The following is a 25,409-nucleotide window of genomic DNA, read 5'->3' as shown; positions in this document are numbered from 1 at the left end:
ATTAGAAAATTAATTGAACCCTTACCCGACTCTGATTTATCAAAGATTTTATTTTAAGGTCACATTTTAAAATGGTTTTCTTAATTTTTCCTAAAAATTAAGTGGCAACTCTCTAAATCATAAATTTTTCCAAAAACTTAACAAAAATTGCCAAAGTTGTAAAATTGACTTCGAAACCTTTAGTTTTTGAAATCGGGTCGTAACAGTGACCTATGATGAAAAAGTAAACTACTATGCAAGATAGATCTACTAATGAGAAGCTTCATATACCACACCTGTCGACAAGATGAATTGATGCATGTGAGAAGTGAAAAATGAATACACCTGATAGATTTACAATGCCTACAAAGTATCTACATGAATCCATGACTCCACGACTATGAAAATATATACATAGTAAAGACTCGAAAAATCCCTAAATAAATCTGGAGCTCACCAACAATCACTGAGTATCATGTTCTACTATTGGAGAGATTTACTAGTTGAGTACTTGTACCTACAACATGAAATGCAGTGATTCCAATAAGGGACGTCAGTACTAAAGAATGTACTGAATATGTAAGACATAATACAACCATATGTAAATTGAGAGCTCAAGTGAAACCAAATACAAATAGATAAGGATTTGAGACTATTTTTGCTTATACTTGTGGAATCATGTATATTACATTCTTTTCTTTAATTTTCTCTGTGTTAAAATCTTTATAAGACCTATCATACAAAGGACCAGCTGGTCAGTGGTAGAAGAGGTTACCTATGACATCGCTTTCAGTTATGAGCTCAAACAAGCTCATAATTGAATTTAAAGGGGACTCCCCTCCATGGTTGTCCCAACATTTACTAACCACTAGAACATCCTCCCTAATATTACACCATGTAGGAGGAAAAATAACCAACTTACTAGCACATATTGAATGTCCTAATTAACTCAAGTAGAAGGGGGAGAAAATTATAGTAGCCTACCTTGCTGGAATGAATTACCATTTGCTAAGACTTGTATTTTTCAAGGTAAAGGTTGTCCTCCTCAACTTTTTTTAACTTATACCTTTAAAAATTTTGAAATCCCTAATATTCAAGAACCCTAGTGGTATTTAATGGCTGCTCCATGGAGCTCAGAAAGAAGACAGAAAGCTCTAGAAATCAGATATTTTTTTCAAAGTAAAAATGGTTGGAAAAAGTTGATATCAATCCTTTTAAAAAGGACCTTCTTTGGCCAGATTTCTCACTCACTTTGGGACATAAATTATCAAGTAGGTGATCCACCTACTTGGAATTTTTTACTTGGGACTTTTTGGACTTAAACATATTGGGCTTTGACTGTTCATTTTCCCCTGATTCTTCTATTCAACTTGGGCTAGATTAATGCAAGTAGGTCGTAGTATACTTGGCCCAATAACATGGTCAAAAAAGTCTTAGTAGGCTATGCACCTAATTATTTTCTTGGGCTGGTAATCAAGAAAATCAGATGATGCACCTACTTGTCACCTACTATCTTAAGTATAATCAAGCAAGCACCTCAATATTTTATTCTATTTCTAGACTTTAATACATTTAAATTAACTTAAAACTAATATACACTATGTCACTTCAAACTTTAGACACAAGTACCACCTCATGATCTCAAGTTTAAATACTTCCATCGATGTCAACTTAATCGGGTCACATCAAAATATACGAACAACTAAGTTTAAATCTATTTTATTGTCACTAGTACCATAGGAAATCGAGTCCATAATATAACACAAGATAATTTATAAGCGTCACAAAAATAGAACTAGTAAAAGTAGAATAAGGGGTGCTACAGGTGTGTAGACCTTGATTTAAATGAAAGGATTCACAATGAAAAGGACTATTAAAATCTATAGTTGATATAGAAATAGGAAAAATCTGATGTTATTTAGGATTTTCCCATGTTATAGGGTGTTATAATATTTTAAAAATAATTCCACCTGACTTCAATTTTCTATGAACATAAAAAGAGTTCAACATATATAGAAAGATAGTATAAAATAATATTTGGCTATCATATTGCTTTGTCGCCCCTACAAGGTTAATTATATTTCTTAGATCATTATTCCAAGCTTGTTGTATAAATTTTCCAGCAATTGGGTTTAAATGACTCAACCATATAGGTTTGTGTTTTACTCTGAAGTGCCAATGACTAGGAATTAAAGTACTGGAAAAAATGTAAGTGAATGCTCAGCCATTGCAAAAGAGAAATTCAAATAAAAGCAACAACAAGAAAATTCAATCACTTTTAATACAATTGTTCGATACTTAAGTAGGCGAATATTTCACAATCCAAGTCTGTGCAAATAGTCCTCACTCAGATATTTATTACATATTTGAGCCCTTTTCCTTGTTTTTTTTTTTTTAAAAAAAAAACACATTTAATATCACCTTTAACAATAGAAAACAATTATTTGATTACTATATCAAAAATGATATTTAGCGGTAATTAATTAATGACAGTAACTTAATTTTCACTAAATATGTAGTTGGAAGGACAATTAGTACTCTTCGTAAATGTCCTAAAGTCTATTGTGACATTGATCCAATGACAATTAACTAATGTTGGTAAGTTTTGATACTCTTTGTTAATGTATACATTTATTGCCACTAAAAGTTTTTTTTTTTAGTGAAACAATGTAAACACTTCTAAGAGTGTGAATAGTCTATTTGACTATTAACTGGTGTATACTCCTATACTAAAACTTTTTACGTCAATAGATCATATAGAGTCGATTAGTTATGACACTAAATATGTTGATTGGTGTATAGATCTCAAAAATAATATATCAAGTCAAAAACCCTTTAATGTTATGATTGGTGAGATAAGAGTGTTGCTTGGTGTATAGGCCTTGACCTAAAGGTAAAGGTTCACAAAACATTTGGTTAGTTAGGATAAGACTATTGCTTAGTGTATAGATCTTGACAAAAACATTTCAAAGTCAAAAAGTCATTTTTTATAAGTTATGAAAAAATTGTTATTTCGTTTATGCATCTGATTGTATATCAACTTAATGATGATCAAACGTAGACTCTAATAGCTCTAATAAATTTACATATTCTCATGTCAATACAAGAGAAAAATTATGGCGCAAAAGGCTTACATATATCATTATTACAAAAGTAACTCATATTTTCTAACGTTATAAAAGTGGCTCACATATACCTTTTTATTAAATGGAAGTGAAAAGAATAAATTTAATTTTTTTAATTTTTAATTTTATGTCAACGGGGCAAATATACAGCTCAACTTTTCAATTTAAAGCAGATATACACCTCGTAGAAAAGTGGCAAATATACCTCCATCGACTAACAAATGGTGCAGATACACCCGCGCTGTCTAATATATGGGTATACATTTACCATTTTCATTAGCAGATTGGATTTATTTTTATAAAAAAAATCTTAAATTGGTTTTTGAGTCAATTTATTGTTGTAGAGCATAAATGCATATTCAAAGGTCTGATATTTCATCAACATATACCTGATTAATTAAAAAATCATTTAGATAAGTTGGGTGACTTCTAATAGTTGAATGACTTTTGAGTTATAAAACTAAGTTCAATGACATTCTAAGTGTAATATTTAACTTCTTAAGTCAAAAGCTCTAAGCCCATCAACATAGACTCTAACTCTCTTCTGTTAGAAAATAATAGAAATTACCGGACACTTTAACTTTTGAGCGATTCAAATAATACAAGTTTGGTTAGTTCTTAAATACAACAATAATACAAGTTTATTAGCTCTTGAGCACAATAATAATACAAGTTGAAATTTCTGAGCTATTTGGACACAGAGATAGGGAGTTGACTGCTATAAATTAAGATTTGATAATTGAAAAGATCTCATATTCGTGGTCTTGTTTGTTTGTATCATGGTCAATATTTGGTAGGTATTTGTAATAAATTTTCGTTGGTCAATGGTGATGGTATTAGTCATAGTGGTTCTAAGTTCTAACTATGTTTATTTAATGTATATATATTTGATGTAGTTTTAGAGGGTCTTGTTACATACATGTCACGATCCAGATCATAATGATTGACACAACACTAATCTTTCGATGGGAAAATCATTTATACTAAGTAGCTGACCAACTCAATCAAAATAGTAAGACATTTAAGGTTACAAAAGCAAGTTTAAATGCTAAAAGAAAGACAGGGAGTTCCCATAAACTCCAATAGAAGTATAACAACCAAAACTAATATTGCGGAAATAATGCCCAGACCCTGAAAGTCAATGTACCAAAACATCTATAGTTTAAAAAGTCTAAACAAGAAGGGATACAACCCCAAACTAACATTCAAATAACTAGCTAGAAAGTCTAAGTACGGAAAGATGGACATAAACGAAAAGAGAAATCATGGAAGCCTAGAAGAACTGGCTCACCCTTGAATTTGAACGATCACTGATCTTCTAAGAGATGTCTGTCATAGCCACCTGAAAATGCCTCGTACTCCACAAAAAAAGAGCAAGTGTAGTATCAATACACAATCACAGTATGCTGGTAGGATCACACGACTATCCCACTAAGTGCAACATACATAAGCCATTACTACATAATAATAACATGCATATCGTATATATACAATATCAACAATATTCAAGAACAACGGAAAACTTCACAATTCTCAATTATATACTTATGTCAAGTCAATAGTCCTCTCATGTAACCTAAACCCAAACTGTTAGCATAACGGAACGTGGTAGCCGATCCAACTTTTATGCCGAAACACGCCAACTGATCCTATATTTATGCTGAAATGTAGAAATTGATCAAAGTTACTGTGTCAGAACGCAACACTCTATCCATTAAACAAGCCACAATCACGTAGAATCACAAAGTAGATTCTCATAATCGTACAATCAAGTCATGATTTCATGGCAACAATTAGTCAATCATCCTCATTTACGATTAATATTATCAATAATGCAACATTTGCATCCATACATGTTTCATAATGAAGCAAGAACAAACATACATCACATAATCATGCAATCACTACCATCACCTATCTTGAAAAAAACTTGAATCTCCTAAGAAACTTGATTCTTCCCATTCTTGATCCGTTCTGCTTTTTCTTGGTCTACAAACCATTAATTTAATGTTAGCATCAATAAAGAAGACTTAATTACCCGAAAAAAGTCAACACTATATACCCTAGATCAAACCCTTTACTACATACCCAGATTAGGGCTTTTTTCACCATAAATTTCTCATCAAAGTCCACCCCCGCATTGATAATTACCCATTAGATTATAATTTACTGATCGAAAATAGACTCGGGGAGTTAAAACCTTACCTTTCACCTTAGAAAAGGGAGAAAACTGGCAAGAACCAACTGGATTCATTCCTTAGCTCTCAAGTTTGAAAATAGCAGAATAAAACGTTCTTAGGGTTTATTTCCGACTTAAGTCGCATTTGTCCCTCTATGAAAGCACTCACCATGCTACAACCGCCCCGTACTCATTAACGCTAAGATCAGTTTGGGGAGTTCTACTCACCCGAATTAAATTCTGTAAAGTTGTAGAGGTTCCTTAAAATCTTAGCTATCCATTTATGTAATCAAATTCATTAATAGATCTATAGTTTGTTACCATATTTCCCTAGACCTCACTAACTTTAATTTCGTCAAAATTTGGACTAGGCTAGAAAATCTCAAGTTACCACGAAAAAGTTTTCTGGTCCTAGTTCTTTGTCCATTGGCTTTTCCCTAGTGACAAAAATCAGGTAGTTAAAATACAACTGTAACGATTCAAAAAAAAACCCGAATATATATGTACTTAAGGTGATTTAATTATTAATTAAAAATCTGAAATTTTAAAGTCATAATGGTCCTTTCACGTATTAATTTAAAATAAATCAGATTTTTATGAAGTTAGTTAAATCCTATTTTGACTAAATCTTGAATTTAGTCTCCTAATCCTAGTAGATCTCTCTCTCTCACGCTTCTTAACTCTCTCTCTCCCTCACGTTCTCTATCTCTCACACGTTATTCTGCCAAATACAACAAAAAACCCAGAGAATACATCAATAATTCTTCACACTAGAAGAACTCACATGATTTTTTTTAAAAAGCAACTTAAAAACGTTAAGGCGAAGAGAATTTGTTCGTTGAGTGGTGTGGACGTTGAGGTAACTTGGGCTGATTTTTGGAGAGAGTTTTGGGCAACAAATTCTTTGTTTGAACATCAATAAAGGTATGATTTCCTTTCCTCTTGGTCCCTTTCCCAAGAGATCCCTTAGGTTCGAGTATGTGTTTCATGATTATGTGTTTATATTTCGTGTCTTTTGGAAATATGAATGTAGCTACGTATGTATTTGTGCAAGATTTTGACCATGATTTTGGGTCTTTCTTAAGCATGTTAATAGATTAGAAAGTACTCGTGATTTTATCTACAATTAGAGGCTCTTAAAATCGTGATGTTCACATGGTTGAAATGCTAGAAATTCCAGTTAAACAAATGACCAAATCATACCTTTAACTTGTCTAATGAATCCTAACGAACGACTAAGAAAGAGGTGCTCAAATATCTCGTAAAATGCTACATAAAAATGTGTAACAAAGTTCCATAATTTGAAAATTTGCTACAGGTGAATTCTGGAAATTTTGGGTGTCTAAAAATTAAAAATAAATAAATAGGTGAGGTCTGTAGGGATCGAACCCAGGACATCACCAACACATGCTTTAAAAAAAAGGAACGCGTTAAGGGGGATTCGAACTAGGGTTGGGGGCCAGCGAAATTCAAAAATAAAAAAGAATGCGTTAGGCGGGACTCGAACTGGGGCACTGACAAGCGAGTTTCGCCTCAGCGAAAAAGAAAAAAAGGGCTGGGGGCGGGGATTGAACCCACGACCCCCCAGTTCGCGAAAAAGAAAAAAAAGAAAAGATGCGAGGCGTAGGGATAGAACCCACGACCTCAGCGCTGAAGGGGAGGGGGGCGGTCAAAATATTAAGGAAATAAAAGTGAGGTTGTGGGGGTTCAAACCCACCACCTCACCACCTCCTCCTCTTCAGCAAAAATTAAAAGAAAATAAGTGGGGCTGCGGGGGTCCGAATCCACTACCTCCCTATTGTAGCAAATTTAATTCTAAAACATAAACGGGTTGTTGGGGCTCGAACCCCCAACCTTTTGGTTAATTAGTAGTAAAATTAAAATAGAATATTTATCCCTTCATGTAAATATTGAGAATAGTTTAGAATTCTAATTAAAAATAAAAAATTAATTTTTTCATGTAAACATTGAAATTTAATTTAGAATTCTAATTAAAAATAGAAAATTAATCCTTTCATGTAAATGTTGAGATTTACTTTAGAATTCTAATTAAAATAGAAAATAATTACTTTATGTAAATGTTGAGATATTAGAATTCTAATTAAAATAAAAAAATAATTATTTCATGTAAATGTTGAGATTTAAGTTAGAATTCTAATTAAAATAGAAAATTATTTATTTCATGAAAATGTTGAGATTTAATTTAGAGTTCTAATGTTATGAATATTAGATATAAAATCAATGAAAAATATAAATGATATCCAAGTGATTCAAGATTTGGGTTCCCGTGCCCAAACCTCCGTATTGATACATAAGTCATACGTGAGTAAAATATTCACGAATAATACCATCTACTTAGATAAAAAATTAAGATCGTGGCATATATACAAGATACATAAGTTTTGTAATGCATAATCTTAGAAAGAAGAATCACTTAACGAACTATAAATGAAGCTCCATGGATTGTATGTATAGACACATAAGTCTAAAATACGTTCAAAAATAAGTGAACCTAAGATATACGTAATGAAATGAAGAAATGAACATTCACGTAATAAGGGGTGAGTAACTATGAAAAATAAAGGTTCTAATAATGAAGAATATGGTGACAATCATGACATGAGTCTAATATATATGATGACAGAAATCTCAAATGAGCCTAAGTAAATGTTACCAATACATACTCACAAAGGAGAGTGTAAGATAATGAAGAGACCAGTCTCTATGAACACTCTAATGAAAATATTGAGTTTAAAACACTTAATACTAATGATGAGATGAGAAATCATCTATTGATCTATGATGTCCTCATACTAGAAGCCAGCTTCCATGATGTATTAGTTGAATGTAATGGAACTTTATCTTGAGCACCGATAGGCTAGCTATGAGCAGTGATGCCTTCTTTAGGAAATGGAGGAGGTTCACGTAACTATCATGAGATGAGACTGTCCGGCTTGCCGGGTATGGGTCTCCATACATCTCCTAGTCTTTGAACCTATACTGCCACTATAGGGATCTGGCGGGGTTAAATTCCAAAATACGCTAGCATGTTATTGAGTCACTTTGGCCGGTGATTCCACCTCTTTTCGATGTGGGAGAGACACTGGATTTCATGATGCTCACATGATCTATGTCTCTTAAAGTTAAAGTTTCCAATGAATGAATGAGGCCAGCCTCAAATGGATCATATAAAGAGATGAATGATACCGAAGGTGTTAGGATAGGATAATCAAGAGGTGAGCTAGATTCAGCTAATGATATTAGGTTGTTCCTTATCATTGCACAACAAACCCGATGGAAGTCTTAAACTACATTCTAGGTATAGCAAGTGTTACACTGGCCTATGAATGAACTGGAATGAAACACGTATGAATGAATGAATCAGAATCTGTGTTTGCTAAAGAAGGCTCCCAAGTTGAGGTCCCATATGTTGAGCCCTCATTTTGAAAAGTCTTAAGGTCAAGTCCATGATTACAAGGTCTCATGGCATATGAATGAATAATATGAAAGAAGCTATGTGTTATATGTTATTACCTATATGAAGGTATTATGTGTTGTGTAGTACAATAATTATAATGATGCATGTCACTCTCATGGCATAACTTTCCCAATCTCAATTTGGCAAGTCCACTGACTTGACTTCCAAAAATCATGTCGTTAGGAAAGAGCTATTCTTTCTAATGCATGTCCCTGGTGTCTGCTTGCATATACCCATACTTAGTACAAGTGTGTACTTATCCCATACAAATATCTACTTTTAGATGCAGCCAGAGGTGGGCGGTAGAGCTACAGATTCGTTGTTGCAGATATCTGGACGTCAGCATTCATCCGGAGTTTGGTAGGTCCTCACGCTTTCGAGGATGCTACTGTGTTACATTCTAACATAGTTTTAGAGTTGAGCTAGAGGAGCATGTTCTACTAGTGTTTCTTTCTTGTTTTGGTTCAGACTTTGTATTAGTGCTATTTTGACCGATATACAATTAATACTTAATGAATTATTTCTTTTAGTTTCTTATCTCTTAAATGTTAAATGGTTGATCATGAATGATTATGAAATATAAAAATTTTTTAGAAAGTATATTTAAAGAATCAAAATTTTTAAATTTTCTGCTAAAATTAACCTATGTAAAGTAAGAATGACGTAAGTAGGCTTGTTTGCGACCTCTGAGAGGCCAACTACGTCGGTCTCGTCTGGGGTCTAGGTTCCAGTCGTGACAAAGTTGGTATCAGAGAATTAGGTTAAATTTCGAGAATAATGAGTTCACATCAACCACATTTAGTAGTTTCTAAGTTATGGTAGTGAAGTACACCACTATCCTAGATTAGAGACTGCATGATGCGTAGGAAAAATTCCCCTTCTCCTGATCTTATCTTGCTTTTCCTAATGGTTGAATTTTGGTGTTATGAACGTGTCTAACATCAATCCTTGTTGTTTTTAGAGAATGAACACTTGGAGGAGTAAGGGTCTGAGGACAGAAGAAACATCAACTAGGGATAATAAGAATGCACCCTAGGCTCCAGCTGAAGGAGTAGCCATGCTGGTTGACCCAACTGAGTTTACAAATGCGTAGATGAGGGCATATCTAGCCCAGATGGTACATGCCATCACAATGCAGACCCAGGCTATGACTGCCCAAGTCAATCGGTAGGATGTTCAAAGGGAGAACCCATCGGTTCGCAGCATGGCTGACAGACTGCGAGATTTCACGAGGATGAATCCTCCTATATTCACAGGGGCTAAGACTTCAGAAGATCCTCAGGAATTTATAGACGAGGTGCATAAGATCCTGGTGGCCATGGGGGCCACTGATAATGAGAAGCTTGAGCTGGCTTCCTACCAGCTCAAGGATGTTGCACAGACTTGGTGCAAGATGTGGCAAGATAGTCGTGTCCTAGGTGGAGTGCCAGTCACATGGGAGCTGTTCCAGACAATATTTTTGGAAAAATTCTTCCCCAGAGAGATGAGGGAGGCCAAGGTTGAGGAGTTCATCAACCTTAAACAAGGCTCTATGACGGTCAAGGAGTATTCCCTGAAGTTTGTGAAGCTATCAAGGTATGTTACTTCCCTTGACTTTTAATAGCAAGAATGAGGAGAGTACTTAGCTTTGTTTAAATTATCCAGGTATGCTACTTCCCTCGTTTCGAACAGCAGAGATGAGATGAGCAGGTTCCTCACAGGAATCAATGGAGACCTGGAGGAGGAGTGTCGGTCTGCGATGCTCCACGATAATATGGACCTTTCTAGGCTAATGGTGCATGTCCAGTAGGTAGAGGATAGACACAAGAGGAGAGATGTTCGTGATATTAGGAGGCCTAGGCCTCAAGATCAGGAAGGTCCCAGCCATGGAGGACATAGAAATAATTTTTGCGTCTGTGAGCAGCCCAAATTTAAGAAGGGGCAAAAAAGTTCTAGGAATTCTAACCCTCAAAGAAATACAACACCTAGAGGATGTAGTCCCCAACCCAAGAGGGACAATGTATGTGATATGCAACTCCAAAGAAGACCTGTGCTAAGTGTGGCCGATATCACAGTGGAGAATGAAGAAAGGGAACTAATGCCTTCTTCGGTTGTGGTAAAAGTGGACACATGGTCAGAGACTGTCCCCAGAACAGAGGTAAGGCTGGAGGTAATGCTCAACCTAGGCCTACCCCAACAGAGTGCAGCAGCAGCCGAGCCTCCCAAGAAGAAAAGATTCTATGCCCTGAAAGGCAGGGAGGAGCTAGAGAAGTCCGCTGATGTGGTCACCAGTATGCTGCAAGTATTCTCAACTTCTGTTTATGCCTTACTTGATCCAGGGTCTACGCTTTCCTTTGTGACTCCTCTGCTTGTCCCTACTTTTGAAACACTACCTGAAGTTCTGCATGATCCTATAGTGGTAAGTACGCCTTTAGGAGAAAATGTAAGAACTGATAGGGTATACAAGAATTGTCGAATAGTTGTAAGTGGCTAGACTATGTGTGCAAACTTGATTGAGTTACCCATGCATGATTTTGATATTATTCTTAGCATGGACTGGCTTCACAACTATTATGCTTGCTTGGACTGTCATAATAGAGTGGTGAGGTTTTGCTTCCCTAATGAAGAAGAGTTAGTCTTGGAAGGGTACAATTCGAATCATCCTAACCCCTTGATATAAAATCTTAAGTCCAATAAAATGATGGCCAAGGGGTTACTATGTCATCTTGTGAGTGTTAATGATTTAGATCATGACATTCCTTCCATAGACTCGGTGCCTGTAGTAAATGAATTCCTAGATGTGTTTCTATGAACACTCTAATGAAAATATTGAGTTTAAAACACTTAATACTAATGATGAGATGAGAAATCATCTATTGAGATATGATGTCCTCATACTAGAAGTCAGCTTCCATGATGTATGAGTTGAATGTAATGGAACTTTATACTGAGCACCGATAGGCTAGCTATGAGCGGTGATGCCTTCTTTTGGGAAGGGTGGAGGTTCGCATAACTCTGATGAGATGAGACTGTCTGGCTTGCCGGGTATGGATCTCCATACATCTCTTAGTTTTTGAACCTATACTGCCACTATAGGGGTCTGGCGGGGTTAAATTCCCATATACGCTAGCATGTTATTGAGTCACTTGCCGGTGATTCCACCTCTGTTCGGTGTGGGAGAGACACTGGATTTCATGATGCTCACATGATCTTTGTCGGTTAAAGTTAAAGTACGCAATGAATGAATGAGGCCAACCTCAAATGGATCATATAAAGAGATGAATGATACCGAAGGTGTTAGGATATGATAATCAAGAGGTGAGCTAGATTCAGGTAATGACATTAGGTTATTCCTTATCATTGCACAGCAAGCCTGATGGAAGTCTTAAAATACATCCTAGGTATAGCTAGTGTTCACACTGGCCTATGAATGAACTGGAATGAAACACGTATGAATGAATGAAGCAGACTCTGTGTTTGCTAAAGAAGGCTCCCAAGTTGAGGTCCCATATGTTGAGCCCTTATTTTGGAAAGTCTTAAGGTCAAGTCTGTGATAACAAGGTCTCATGCCATATGAATGAATAATATGAAAGAAGCTATGTGTTATATGTTATGTGATATATGAAGGTGTTATGTATTGTGCAGTACGATAATTATAATGATGCATGTCACTCGTATGGCATAACTTTCCCAATCTCAATTTGGCAAGTCCACTGACTTGACTTCCAAAAATCATGTCGTTAGGAAAGAGCTATTCTTTCTAATGCATGTCCCTGGTGTGTTCTTGCATATACCCATACTTAGTACAAGTGTGTACTAATCCCATACAAACATCTACTTTTAGGTGCAACTACTGGTGAGCGGTAGAGCTATAGATTCGTTGTTGCAGATATCCGAACGCCTGCATTCATCCGGAGTTTGGTAGGTCCTCACGCTTTCGAGGATGCTACGGTGTTACATTCTAGCGTAGTTTTAGAGTTGAGCTAGTGGAGCATGTTCTACTAGCATTTCTTTCCTGTTTTTTGTTCAGACTTTGTATTAGTGCTATTCTGGCCGATATACAATTAATACTTAATGAATTATTTCTTTTTGTTGCTTATCGCTTAAACGTTAGATGGTTGATTATGAACGATTACGAAATATAAAAAAAATATTAAGCAAGTATATTTAAAGAATGAAAAATTTTAAATTCTCTGCTAAAATTAACCTATGTAAAGTAAGAATGACGTAAGTAGGCTTGTTTGCGACCTCTGAGAGGTCAACGATGCCGGTCTCATCTTTGGTCTAGATTCCAGTCGTGACAACAACTCACTGATGAATCTTTCACGCTCTTGCAAGTTATTAAGCCATATCACATTAGATCACTAAGGATATGAAGAAAGACACAAAAATATCTATGAAGACCGTTAGGGGTAATTTGATTTGAGTACAAGTTACGCTAGAATTCTTTTTTCATATTCAACCTTATATTCATAGCATAATTTTTAAGAATAAGTTGTTTGTTTACAAAGGGATAAGACAAAATAACCCACCCCCCAAGCTCCGAAACTTCATACACACACCTAAATGTAATAGGGTCCTATAACCCCTAGACACATTTTAAAATATTTTTGTGCACCTTTTGTGCTGATATGATAACGTCAACCCAAGTTGGTTGTGTTTTTACACACTCGTCTGCCACATTTTTGTGTGTTTATATATATATATATATATATATTAGTTGTTTTAAAAAAATTAATTTTTTAAAATAATATTCTTATTTTCTTTATCTTGTAGTAAAATTGAGTGAATACACATTTTCCTTACCTTGTATAAATATGCTAATTAAGAATGAATTGTTTCTCTTTTATTAGAGGAAAAGAGTATATAGCAGTCATTTGTGTAACCATAGAGGTATATATGATCAATTTTTATATTGAGGGATATATAAGATCTTAACATAATAAAGTTGAGAGATATATAAATTATCCTTTTCTCGTCAACCAATTTATGTTTTGAGAGAAAAAAAAGAAGTCTTATAAGAGTGGCTGTTTGATGTTTTGGCCTTGAAAAAACCGATCAAGTTGAAAACTTTTTAAAAAACTTATTTAGTTAGGATACGAGTGTGAATTGGTGTAAAGACCTTTACATAAAGGTAAATAATAAACCTAATAAAAATCCACTTCAAATTTTGGTAGGACTGATTCAACAAGTCCAGATAAACAAATATTGTGAACAACAAATTAAGCAAAGGAAAAATCTACCAAAGCTAATCAATTCCAAGATGCTCCAGTCACGTGCAATCAACTTTTGAGTTTTCAATTACGTATCACATGTTCTGGTGAAATTCCATTGAATAATTTTTTTAAGACTATTGTGAAAACATTGTAGTAATACAATTTTATTTGATACATTATCAGTTATAAAATGTCATAATCCCAACTTTCTACAAGTAATTAAGACTGTTAAGATCATGTATTTAACATTCTGTTACATTCTGTTAATTAGTTAATCCTTTAGTTAGTTAGTTAGTTTGTTATTTTTCAGTTAGTTAGATTTTTATTCTGTTACAACTTAGCTGTATAAATGTACAAAGATCAGCTTAATGAAAGTTAGTTTTTCATTCTGCAAAACACAATTTTCACTTCTGTTCTTCTTCTCCAGAAACTGTTATTCTTCTCCAGAAATTCAGAGCTCCTCCCATGGAGTTCTTATGAACTACTGATCATTTCTACATGGTATCAAAGCCTTGGGTTCTTCTTCTGTATTGATTCTTTTCTTCTTTAAATCTCATATTTGTTGCTTCCTCGATCAGTCATCAATCTGATATTTCCATTTTATTAGATCTCAGTTGTTCTTCTTCTTGCTGGTTATTGATTCATGGCGATTGGTACAGATCATTCACTTTTGACTGCTGAAACTCAACAACCACAGATTCATGATTCCAATAATGCTCTCTATGTGCATCCTTCAGAGAATGCTGGATCATCAATCACTCCAGTTGTGTTTGATGGTGTTGGATATTGTTCATGGCAACGGGGAATTCTCAGAGCACTTTCAGTGAAAAATAAAACAGGATTCATCAATGGCAAGATTATGAAACCAACTCCTACTTCGCCTATGTATGATCAATGGGAGCGCTATGGCAATATGGTAACCTCCTGGATTCTTAATTCTCTGTCAAAGGGTCTAGATGATAGCCTACAATATGTAAATAATGCAAAGGAGTTATGGGATGAATTAGAAGATCGATATGATCAAGCAAATGGTGCGAAATTGTATCAAATTCAACAGGAGCTTAGTAGTCTTACTCAAGGGAACCTTGATGTTACAGGTTATTACACCAACATCAAGAGGTTATGAGAGGAATTAGCTACTTTGGATACCACACAATGCACTTGTTTATGTACTTGTGGGGGTAAGAATAAGCTGCACAAGGCAGAACAAGATAGACAACTTATTCAGTTCTTAATGGGCCTAAATGAAGTCTACACATTTGTGCGAGGAAGCATTTTGATGATGAATCCTCTACCCACCATGGCATAGACTTTCTCCATCTTAGTTCAGGAAGAAAAACAAAGGGAAATCAAGCCACATTCTCGAGTTCATCTGGATTCCACATCACTGAGTGCATCTACAAACAGCAGCTCAGGTTCTAGGCAATCTAATGCAGGCAACAACACTAACACTTCCAGAACAAGTTTTGTTCCAAGTAGAAGAGGGGGTAGAGGTGTGTACAAGCAAAATAATCCTACCAACAATTCATCTTCTAATTACTATACAGGTTCATCTAGTAATTCAGGAAATTCATTTAGAACATATCCATCAAATTACAATAAGTCAAATTTGTTTTGTGACTATTGTAAGAAATCAGGCCACATTGAGGAAAAATGTTATAGGTTACATGGTTTTCCTCCAGATTTCAAGTTTACTAAGGGAAAAAATTCAGGATCTGCAGCAAATGTTCATGGTAATTCAGGAAGTACAACTTCTGAGAAGTATGAAGAACAAGGGAACAATTTGACTCATAGCATTACATATGATCAGTATTTAGTTGCTTAGTTTGTTGGGAAACATTCATGTTCATGGAGAAGCCACAATTGGTGGATACAAGAATTCTGCAGATGGATTTACACATGAACAAGGAGTTGTGAACCTTGCAGGTATCTTAGCTTGTCATTCCTCTATAACTGATTTTGGTAAAATGTCCTATAAATGTGTTGTATCACCTGCTGCCTCATGGATTATAGACTCAGGAGCCACAAACCACATGACATATAATAAAGCCTTACTTACTAAAATCAGACCCTTGGCCTATCCATTCTTAGTTACACTACCAAATGGATATAAAGTGAAAGTGACTGAAATTGGTGATGCCTATCTAAATTCATCATTGACTCTATATCAAGTGCTATTTGTACCTAGTTTTAAATTCAAATTAATTTCTGTTCAGTGTCTAACTTCACAACTCAAAGCTATCATTAGTTTCACCAATTCATCATGTATTATGCAGGGCCCTTCTCTGAAGAGCCCTCTGGAGATTGGTAGTGCAAAGGATGGCCTATACTTCACTTGTTCAAGGTGTCCAAACTGCAGGAATTCATCTGGTTCTTCCTCACTTGCTTCAGTTCCATCTTCTTCTTCTTCATATCCTGTATCACATAAGCCTTTCACTTGTATTTCTTCTGTAAAATCTCTTCATGAAAATAATAAAGACATTTGTTGGACTCCATAACAATCTGTTTATAATCTGTGTCCTTTTAGTTTTCACAAATCATGTATGTCTCATGGAAATGTGGATCATTTGTGGCATGTAAGGCTAGGCCATGTACCTTTTGGAAAAATGAAGGCTATCTCTACTATACCTGTTTCCTTTGCCCCAAAACAACCTTTTACTTGCATTATCTGTCCAATGGAAAGACAAGCAAGAATTCCTTTTCCTACCAAAAAGACAATACAATCCACAAGAGTTTTTAAATTGCTTCACATTGATCTGTGGGGACCATATAATACACCAACACATACAAATCAAAAATACTTCTTAACCATGGTTGATGATTTTAGTAGATCAACATGGACTCAATATCTCAGTTGCAAAAGCAATTCACTAAAAACCATAAAAGCCTTGATTTGCCTAATAGAAAACCAATTCAAAACCACAATAAAATCCATCAGAATTGATAATGGTTTAGAATTCACAAATAAAGAAACCTCTGATTTTCTCCAGAATAAAGGAATCATTCATCAAAGAACCTGTCCTTACACACCACAACAAAATGGTGTTGTAGAAAGAAAACATAAGTATTTTCTTGAAACTGCCAGAGCTTTGTTATACCACTCAAAACTTCCTTTACAATATTGGGGGGAATGTGTCCTTACTGCAACCTACTTGATCGATAGACTTCCTTCCATAATCTTAAACAACAAAACACCTTTTGAAATACAGTATGACAAGCAACCTTCATACTCACACCTCAGGTCATTTGGATGTTTGTGTTTTCCTACCCTCAAAACACATAAAGACAAGTTTGAACCAAGATCAACCCCTCACATCTTCATTGGATATCCTTTCAACACAAAAGGTTACAAGGTTCTGTACTTGGAGTCTAAAAAGATACATATTTCTAGAGATGTCACATTTCATGAGAATATATTTTCTTTTGCTGATGTGTTTCCTGATTCTAAATTCACTTTTGTCTTGAAAAATCTGAGAAATAATTCTACAATGTTGAATATGTTGGATAAGGATATCACCAAGGAATTCACTAACACTGATTATTCTGTTTCTTCACCCTTTGTGCTTGATAATATTGTTGGAGATAACACTCAAACCCTATTGTTTCACCAACAAACATGCACACTGAACCAACCACTACCCAAACTGTTTCTACTCCTACAATACCAACTGAAACACAAAATGAACCAATTCTTAGGAGATCAACTAGGACACACACTGTTCCAAAATATCTAAGTGAATATGCCTACAAATTGCCTTCATCACATTCATGCCTTTCAACCCCTACTCCACACACCAGTCATCATAATTCTAACCATATTTCCCTCACCTCTTTTTGCCTGGATAGTCAGCAACTAATGCAACAAATTTCTCATGACATTGAACCATTTTCTTATGAGGAGGCATCCTTGGATCCTGCATGGCAAGCAGCCATGACATCAGAATTTAAAGCCTTATATGATAATAACACTTGGGATTTAGTATCACTACCTGCAGGAAAGAAACCAATAGGCTGCAGGTGGGTTTACAAGATCAAGCACAGAGCTGATGGTACAGTGGAGAGGTTTATAGCAAGATTAGTTGTCAAAGGTTATACACAACAAACAGGTGTTGATTATAATGAAACTTTCTCACCTGTGGTAAAGATGATCACTGTAAGGACCTTAATTGGTTTGGCTGTCAAGAAGGGTTGGAATTTATTTCAACTAGATGTTAACAATGCCTTTCTTCATGGTGATCTACATGAAGAGGTTTATATGCAACAACCACAAGGCTTTCTAGTTGATGATAGAAGAACGGTATGTAAGTTGAGAAAGTCTCTATATGGATTAAAACAGGACAGCAGACAGTGCTATGAAAAATTAGCCACAACACTTTGCTCAAGAGGATATTCACACTCTGACAGTGACTGTTCTCTCTTCCATAGAAAAGTTGGAATATCTGTAGTTTTTGTAGCTATATATGTTGATGACATTATTTTGACAGGAACAGACTTGGCATAAATTGAGTCTTTAAAGGAACATCTACATGATCAGTTCAAGATAAAAGATTTGGAAAAATTGCATTATTCTCTTGGCCTAGAAATTCTATACAAGGACAATGGTGTTTTAATTTCTCAGAAGAAGTTTGCTACTGATTTAATCAAGGAGTTTGGTTGCTCAAACTATAGCACGACATCATCACCACTTGATCCCTTTGTGAAATTGAGTTCAACTGAAGGAACACTGCTTACTGATCCAACTTATTATAGAAAGTTGGTAGGAAAATTGAATTTTCTTACAAATACAAGAATGGACATCACATATAGTGTTCAACATCACCTAGAGAACCACATCTTAAGGCAACCTTTCATGTATTGAGATACTTGAAGAATGACTTGAGCCAAGGGATTTTCATGACCAAACGTGCAGATTGTACAATTACTGCATATTGTGACTCTGAATGGGCAACATGTTCTGATTCTAGGAAATCTGTAAGTGGATATATAGTGTTTCTAGGGGATAGTCCTATCGGTTGGAAATCAAAGAAACAGACAACAATATCTTTGTCATTAGCGGAAGCAGAATACATAGCAATCACGAAGGTAGTTGGAGAATTGGTTTGGTTTGAAAGATTATTGGGTGAGCTAACTGAATCTTGTAAGTTACCTATCTCAGTTTTCTGTGATACCCAGTATTCCATGAACGCACCAAACACATTGAGGTTGATTGCCATTTCGTGAGAAACAAATTGCAAGAAGGGCTCATTACTCTTCATCATGTCTCCACTTCAAAACAAATGGCTGATATTCTAACCAAAGCTTTGAATGGACCTAGTCATTCTAATATCTTGCGCAAGTTGTCAGTAACTACATCACTGCCAACTTGAGGGGGGGGGGGGGTGTTAAGATCAGATATTTAACATTCTGTTACATTCTATTAAATTAGTTAATCCTTCAGTTAGTTAGTTAGTTTGTTATTTTTCAGTTAGTTAGATTCTTATTCTGTTACAACTTAGCTGTATAAATGTACAAAGATCAACTCAATGAAAGCTAGTTTTTCATTCTGCAAAACACAGTTTTCACTTCTGTTCTTCTTCTCCAGAAACTGTTCTTCTTCTCCAGAAATTCAGAGCTCCTCCCATGGAGTTCTTATGAACTACTGATCATTTCTACAAAGACCCACATTGTTATGCATTATAATCTCATTTATCAAATTAGTACTATCAGACCTAATGGAGAAAAAATCACATTAGGAATATTAATGTCTAATAGTAAGAAATAATTACTTATTAAATCAATCAAAGTCTTAGAGAAAGAAAAGTGAAGGGAGGTTTGGAAAAACACGTAAGTGTCTTTGAGTGACGTCTAGGATCATATGTTGATTTTTAGTGATGGTGTAGAGACTAATTGCATATCAAAATTTGATAATTTATAATTACATAAAAATCGAGAATGAGGCATACATTGAAGCGACACAATCTTAATTTTTTAATCATATAGAATAACTCAATGTTATTACTGTGATAATCTTTTTATAGTTCCAACAAATTATCATGATACACACAACAATAGCCACCCAATCTGATTGAGAATTCACCACAATATTAACTCTTGGAAATATTAATTAGTTATGTCAAGTATTATGTCATCTAGTACTGCAGCAGACTCAACATAGTGATGCAGTTTGAAGAGAGGTCACTTCAAAATTGAAATGAAATGCAAATGTCTAACTCTAGATTTATTTATCACAAAGTTTTATTTCTAAATCATGTTGGTAGTCTCACCTCATGTGGAGACAATAATATAAATATGGAAACAACATCCAGTAACTTCCTCCAACTTTTGCTCTTTTATTTGCACATTCATTTTAGGATGTTTTAACATTGCTCCCATCCCAAAATGAACAGTTTTTTAAGGGGATGCAACCAATATTGTTCACAGAATTTTTTTAAAGTAGTGTTGACAAATGAACAACACATTATAACATCATTATAAGAAAAGAAAATAAAGAAGCAAAATTCAAACTACATGATTGGAACATACTCAAGTACTCCCTCCCTTCCTTTTTACTAGTCCAATGTTCAAAAAAATGTTTTTCCTTTTATTTGTTAACTTTAATAAGTTAACGGATTTTTTTTTTCAATTTTAAACCCTTATTATTCAATTATTTCCAGAAATTTATTGGAATAAGTTATTAGTAATCTATCATATCCAAATTAATAAATACAACTGCGTAAAATAATTACTTCATAAATGGCTTTTCGAGAGGATTACATAATTTATGCTAGACTACTAAAAGGAAAGAGAGAACACATTATCACAACTCGACTATCTTTTATGTATATATATTGCATATTGACACACCTTATCTTTTACGTGATTTCATATCTTAATATTTTGACACCCCTAAGATAAAATTCTAGCTCTACCACTGTATATAGAGTAACTAAAATGTTAGGAAATACTTTTTTCTTTATATACGGCATAGACAACAACTTGAAAACTCAAAATTAATTTTATTGCCTAGAAATAAGATGTAAGAATAAAAAGATCAAAGAACTTAAAACTTAAACAACATATAATATGTCAATATCGAAATAGTGCAAATTGCAGAGAATATAATTTCTTATACCAGACTTTGTACTGTAATCACTGTTTTGTAACTTTTGTACATTATGATTTTCATTTAATTATATTCTCTCTCCAATTGGATCTTGATCAATACGCATTTGTCTTAAGATAAAAGAACATGATATTCATTTCCTGACAAGCGTCGGGTTTCCAACATGCATTTCAAAGAGCATCTTGAATGGCATTATGATGAACTTTTCAAACTTTAAATGTTTCTACTAAGGAATGCAATGATTTGGAGTCGTTTCTAATTATATCAAGCAGAGAAATACTGTCGCAAAAATCGCTTTTAGTGGCATTTAATTTTCGTTTTAGCAGGAATATTTATTGCGCAATAACTTTTAGCGACATTAAATTTTCTATTGCATTCAGTATCGCTAAAACCTTTAGTGACATTTATATAGAGTATCGATAAATATTCATATTATTGCCGCTAAAAGTAATTACTTCTAGCGGCATTTATTTATTGGCAATTATTATTAGCTGGTAAAGCTTCCTTATTGTGGCATTTGTTATTACTAGTAAAAATACAATAATTGCCGCTAAACAAGAAATATTTTAGTGGAAATTATTATGGAAACTAAAGTTGACCATAAATTCACCTCAATCATATATTTAATCAGAAAACCAATTAAAAAATAGTAAGAGAAGAATTACACAACTCAAACAACATCATTCATACAGAACAAGAACAAACAATACAACCAGTTTCTTGTTTTCATAAAGAAAATATGAATTATGAAAACAACAACATGTTCAAGTTATAAAAAAAAACAAAAAACAAAAAAAAAACAGAGTGTTTCAACAATTGAACTATTATTTCTTTTTCCTAGCGAAACTATGGCAACTTGGATAACAATGATATGCTATCAGGAGGATCTTTAATAGAGACAAATTTATTTGATATTTGTAGCTAGGCAAGTTAGGTGGCACGTCGATTCAGAATAAGCATCATTAGGTTGATTGCATTGTTTGCTGATGCAATATCTTAGAGCCTTATCTGCATCAAATTGCTTACTGGATTAGCTTGCAAGGTAATAATGGCCTGAAAAAGAACTGAATGAAGTGATAAAAATACTATCTATGTTCTTCTGAAAGTATAAGGAAAATAAGTACCTGTAGTAGTCTCACAAAGATGCTTGCCAATTGCTAGATAAGGAACTCCTTGTAAATTCTAAAACACATTCAACTTTAGGTACTAAACTGCAACTGGATAAAACAACTAATTCAAAGTGATGAAGTAGAGAAACCATGAAATATTGTGTAGAACTATGAGAAAGCACAAAGCAAAAAGGAAACATTCCCTTTGGGGATTGACTTACGAATGCTGTTTCATCCAAAAGTACCTTTTATAATTTGTGGCATTGGATACTTAAGAAACTCCTGACCAGAACTTTGAATAAATTCCTACAGCATCCCTGTACTACTTCTCTGCAAAACGGCATCAGGAAGATTGATGCCTCCTCCATAAATTTTTAAAATATCTTCAAAGCTGTTGAACTCATTAAGGTTGATGTTTCCTAAAGACTCGAGCTCGGGGATAACGAGCTGAACGATGACCTTAAGTGCATTTCAATAAAGTCGGTCATCTTTAAGGGTGTAAATTTTTCATCCCTTGACACATAAATGCCAAAGCTCATTACCAGTGGGAGCCGACTCTTAGAATTAGGATCTGCTCAAAATTTGATTAAATCAGACATACTGAAAAATGGTATGCCTTATAGTAAAGATCAGTGTGATGCAGAAATGAGTTACCTGTTTCTGTTGATGTTCTACTGGTTCTTCCTCAACGCGGATAACGATACTTTGTAGATCCTTCTAGGATTGTCCTGACATAAGTAGAACCCTTTTTTTCAGTCACCAATAAGTTTAAACCCCCCAAAAAAAGAGCAACATTCAGATAAGAAGGTAAAAATATAGAAGGTGGTCCAAGGGGGATAATTATCAGAACTGAACAAAATATTCAAACACAAACAATTAACACACAAAGGTATGGCTTGATGAGACTCAAATTTTATAATCAGAGTGCAAGTGAACGGATAAGTCAAGATTGAAGATTTGATACCTTCATATGGTATCCATTATCAAGGACACTTCAACTGATCAAGATATTTTTCGAGTTGCTGGGTTGTTGGTTCTAATTCTACTAATAAGACTGGACAGATCTTAACAGAAAGCGGAAACTTATATATGTGGGCTAGTGACTATTTTATTGAACTTGTCAAAACAAAGAACACATTACACATGGTTGTAATGTGTATGCTTCAAGTTTTCCCAACTATGAACAGAGTAGCATTACTTATTTAAAAAGTTATTCCCAAATCTAATGCAAACTTTTGGAGTTTGATTAGTAGCAAGATGATCTTAAAAGACATACTTTGATCATCTCTCTCAGATTCGCCTTAACTTTGTAGAAATCAGAGTTACGGCACCGGAGGAAATGACCTGATGGATTTCTGAAAGGAGGACAAGGAAATCCTGCTTCTGCGAAGAGCTGCAAACCAAAAACTAGATTTTAATTCTAACTTGCACATGATGAAAAGTTATAAAACCCGGAGACAAATGATGGAGAATCTCGAGTAAGGGAGGTATATCTTGCCTGGTTTGCTTTAGAAACTTTACCAAAGTAAACTGTCCGGAAAGCAAGTATAATCTGTCAAACAGCTCAAATACTTCACAGCTTGGCTGCTGAATTTGAGGCTGTGATAACAATGCTGTGTCTGTGTTACGAAGAACGTTGGGCACTGTAACAAATTCCAAAAATTTAAGGTGTTGTTCATCAATTACTGTGCAATTAACAATGTTAAATAAGTTATCTATTCTTAAGAACATTATGTACCTATCTAGTCCACCTGTTGATTCATCGAGGAAGAGCAATCTAGGCCTCATTAGAATCGCAAGGGCAATACTTAACCTCCTAATACATAGTTGGTTCATAGATATAAGAATCACTAATACATAGTTGGGTCTAATTATAAAGGATTTTACAATGTATAAGTTAAGTTGTGTTTTCCCTAACAACTTAAGTTTTAACATGAGATTATTGCTTGCTAAAAGAAAAGAGAAATGTACCCTTTAAAATTTATCAATTCCACAAAATAATGCTGAATGATTTACAAGAATCAAGCTTCATGTTCTTCTAAAGCAGTTCACCACCTATTTTTCTTTCCACACTTCGATATGCCCCTATCCACCAAGATATGGTTCGTAGTCAAACAAACTTTGATGAAGAAACCAAAATCATGGACGAAGAATATCAATGTTACAATCAGTCTTTTGCAATAAGTATGAATATCAGATTTTGCATAAGTGCACAAAGTCTCAAGTTCAAGGCATAAAACTGTAGAAGTATACTCCATTAATTCACTACCCTGATTTTAGATGCAGAGATCTCGAAAATATTTAGCCTAGTAACTAAAATTTGAATTTTATATGAATGAATAAGGTTTCAGTTAACTACTAAGTTTAGTTGTTTACCTTCAAATAGGAGAACAAAAATCGAACACCGCAATAGCTAGTTTAATTGCTATCTGCAATTCTGCACCAATTTTATTGGACACAAGATCAGGCTGTGTCATATAGAAACACATGCATCAATTCAAATAAAACTCTAGAACATACAAATAAATATATAACCCAACAACTGAATAAAATTCGATATTAGTAGTCACCGAATGCCATTGTCGTACAGTTCAAATTCGATCTGATCGAATATGAGGCAACGGCGATGATAAATTTGCCTATACAATACGAATTGCTGAGGGTAGCTAGTGAAGAGACGTTGGTAACTTTGATACCTCTTTCTTCTCATCAATAACGCACCGATGTGCTGAATTTCACTTCCGTTGTGCTGTACTCCACCACCGTCGATATGTCGAATTTCACCATCGTTGTGCCGGATTACACTGTCAGTGTGACTAACTCCACTGTAGTTGTGCGAATTTCCATCGCCATCGTATTGATTTGCATGTCGTTGTGCTGATTTCGTTTAAGGGTGGAGATGGAGGAAAATTTGAAGTAAAAAGGAATTGGGGGAAGTAAAAAAAATTACAATTGATATTCATTCCATTATTTTATTTTTAATTGCAATAAAGAGTACTCCTTTTACTGGCAAAAATTCAAATGCCGGGAATTGTATAGATTAAATAATGTATTAGTGGCAATTTATTTATTGCCACTAAAGGCATATTTTGTTGTAGTGAAATGTGCAAGGGTTGTTCAATGAACTGTGTTGCTTAATATCTTATTCGATTGTTTCATAGTAGGTTGCCCAAAATCCTCAACCAGTTGTGCGATCACTTTAAAAGATAAAGTTTTCCGTAACAAAATTGCAGGTATTTTGT

At 34.6% G+C, this 25,409-nt stretch overlaps 1 protein-coding gene and 2 long non-coding RNA genes across 18 annotated transcripts; 1 reads left to right on the top strand and 2 right to left on the bottom strand.

Moving 5' to 3' along the window:
- Positions 1–269: 269 nt before the first annotated feature.
- Positions 270–1,207, bottom strand: LOC112940718 (uncharacterized). Its single transcript, XR_003244996.2, has 2 exons — positions 964–1,207; positions 270–496 (listed from the first exon to the last, which is right to left on the bottom strand). It is a non-coding gene; the product is annotated as an uncharacterized lncRNA (long non-coding RNA).
- Positions 1,208–9,965: 8,758 nt separating this feature from the next.
- LOC138341807 (uncharacterized) lies at positions 9,966–11,234 on the top strand. The gene is made up of 3 exons (XM_069293653.1): positions 9,966–10,336; positions 10,406–10,535; positions 10,665–11,234. The coding sequence occupies exons 1-3, from the start codon at positions 9,966–9,968 to the stop codon at positions 11,232–11,234; spliced, it is 1,071 nt and encodes a 356-aa protein (XP_069149754.1).
- A 10,485-nt stretch (positions 11,235–21,719) lies between these two features.
- Positions 21,720–25,141, bottom strand: LOC101255323 (uncharacterized). 16 transcript variants are annotated; one of them, XR_011220849.1, is made up of 10 exons: positions 24,756–25,117; positions 24,544–24,604; positions 24,139–24,252; positions 23,906–23,983; positions 23,666–23,810; positions 23,444–23,560; positions 22,822–22,895; positions 22,413–22,738; positions 22,183–22,275; positions 21,720–22,066 (listed from the first exon to the last, which is right to left on the bottom strand). It is a non-coding gene; the product is annotated as an uncharacterized lncRNA (long non-coding RNA). The 16 variants fall into 16 exon arrangements; XR_011220845.1 differs by having other exon boundaries at positions 24,864–25,117; XR_011220860.1 differs by having other exon boundaries at positions 22,389–22,738; positions 24,864–25,110.
- Between the last annotated feature and the right edge of the window lie 268 nt (positions 25,142–25,409).

This window comes from Solanum lycopersicum, chromosome 1 (genome assembly GCF_036512215.1).
Source record: "Solanum lycopersicum chromosome 1, SLM_r2.1".
NCBI classification, from domain to species: Eukaryota; Viridiplantae; Streptophyta; class Magnoliopsida; order Solanales; family Solanaceae; genus Solanum; species Solanum lycopersicum.
This window is presented reverse-complemented; position numbering and strand designations above follow the sequence as displayed.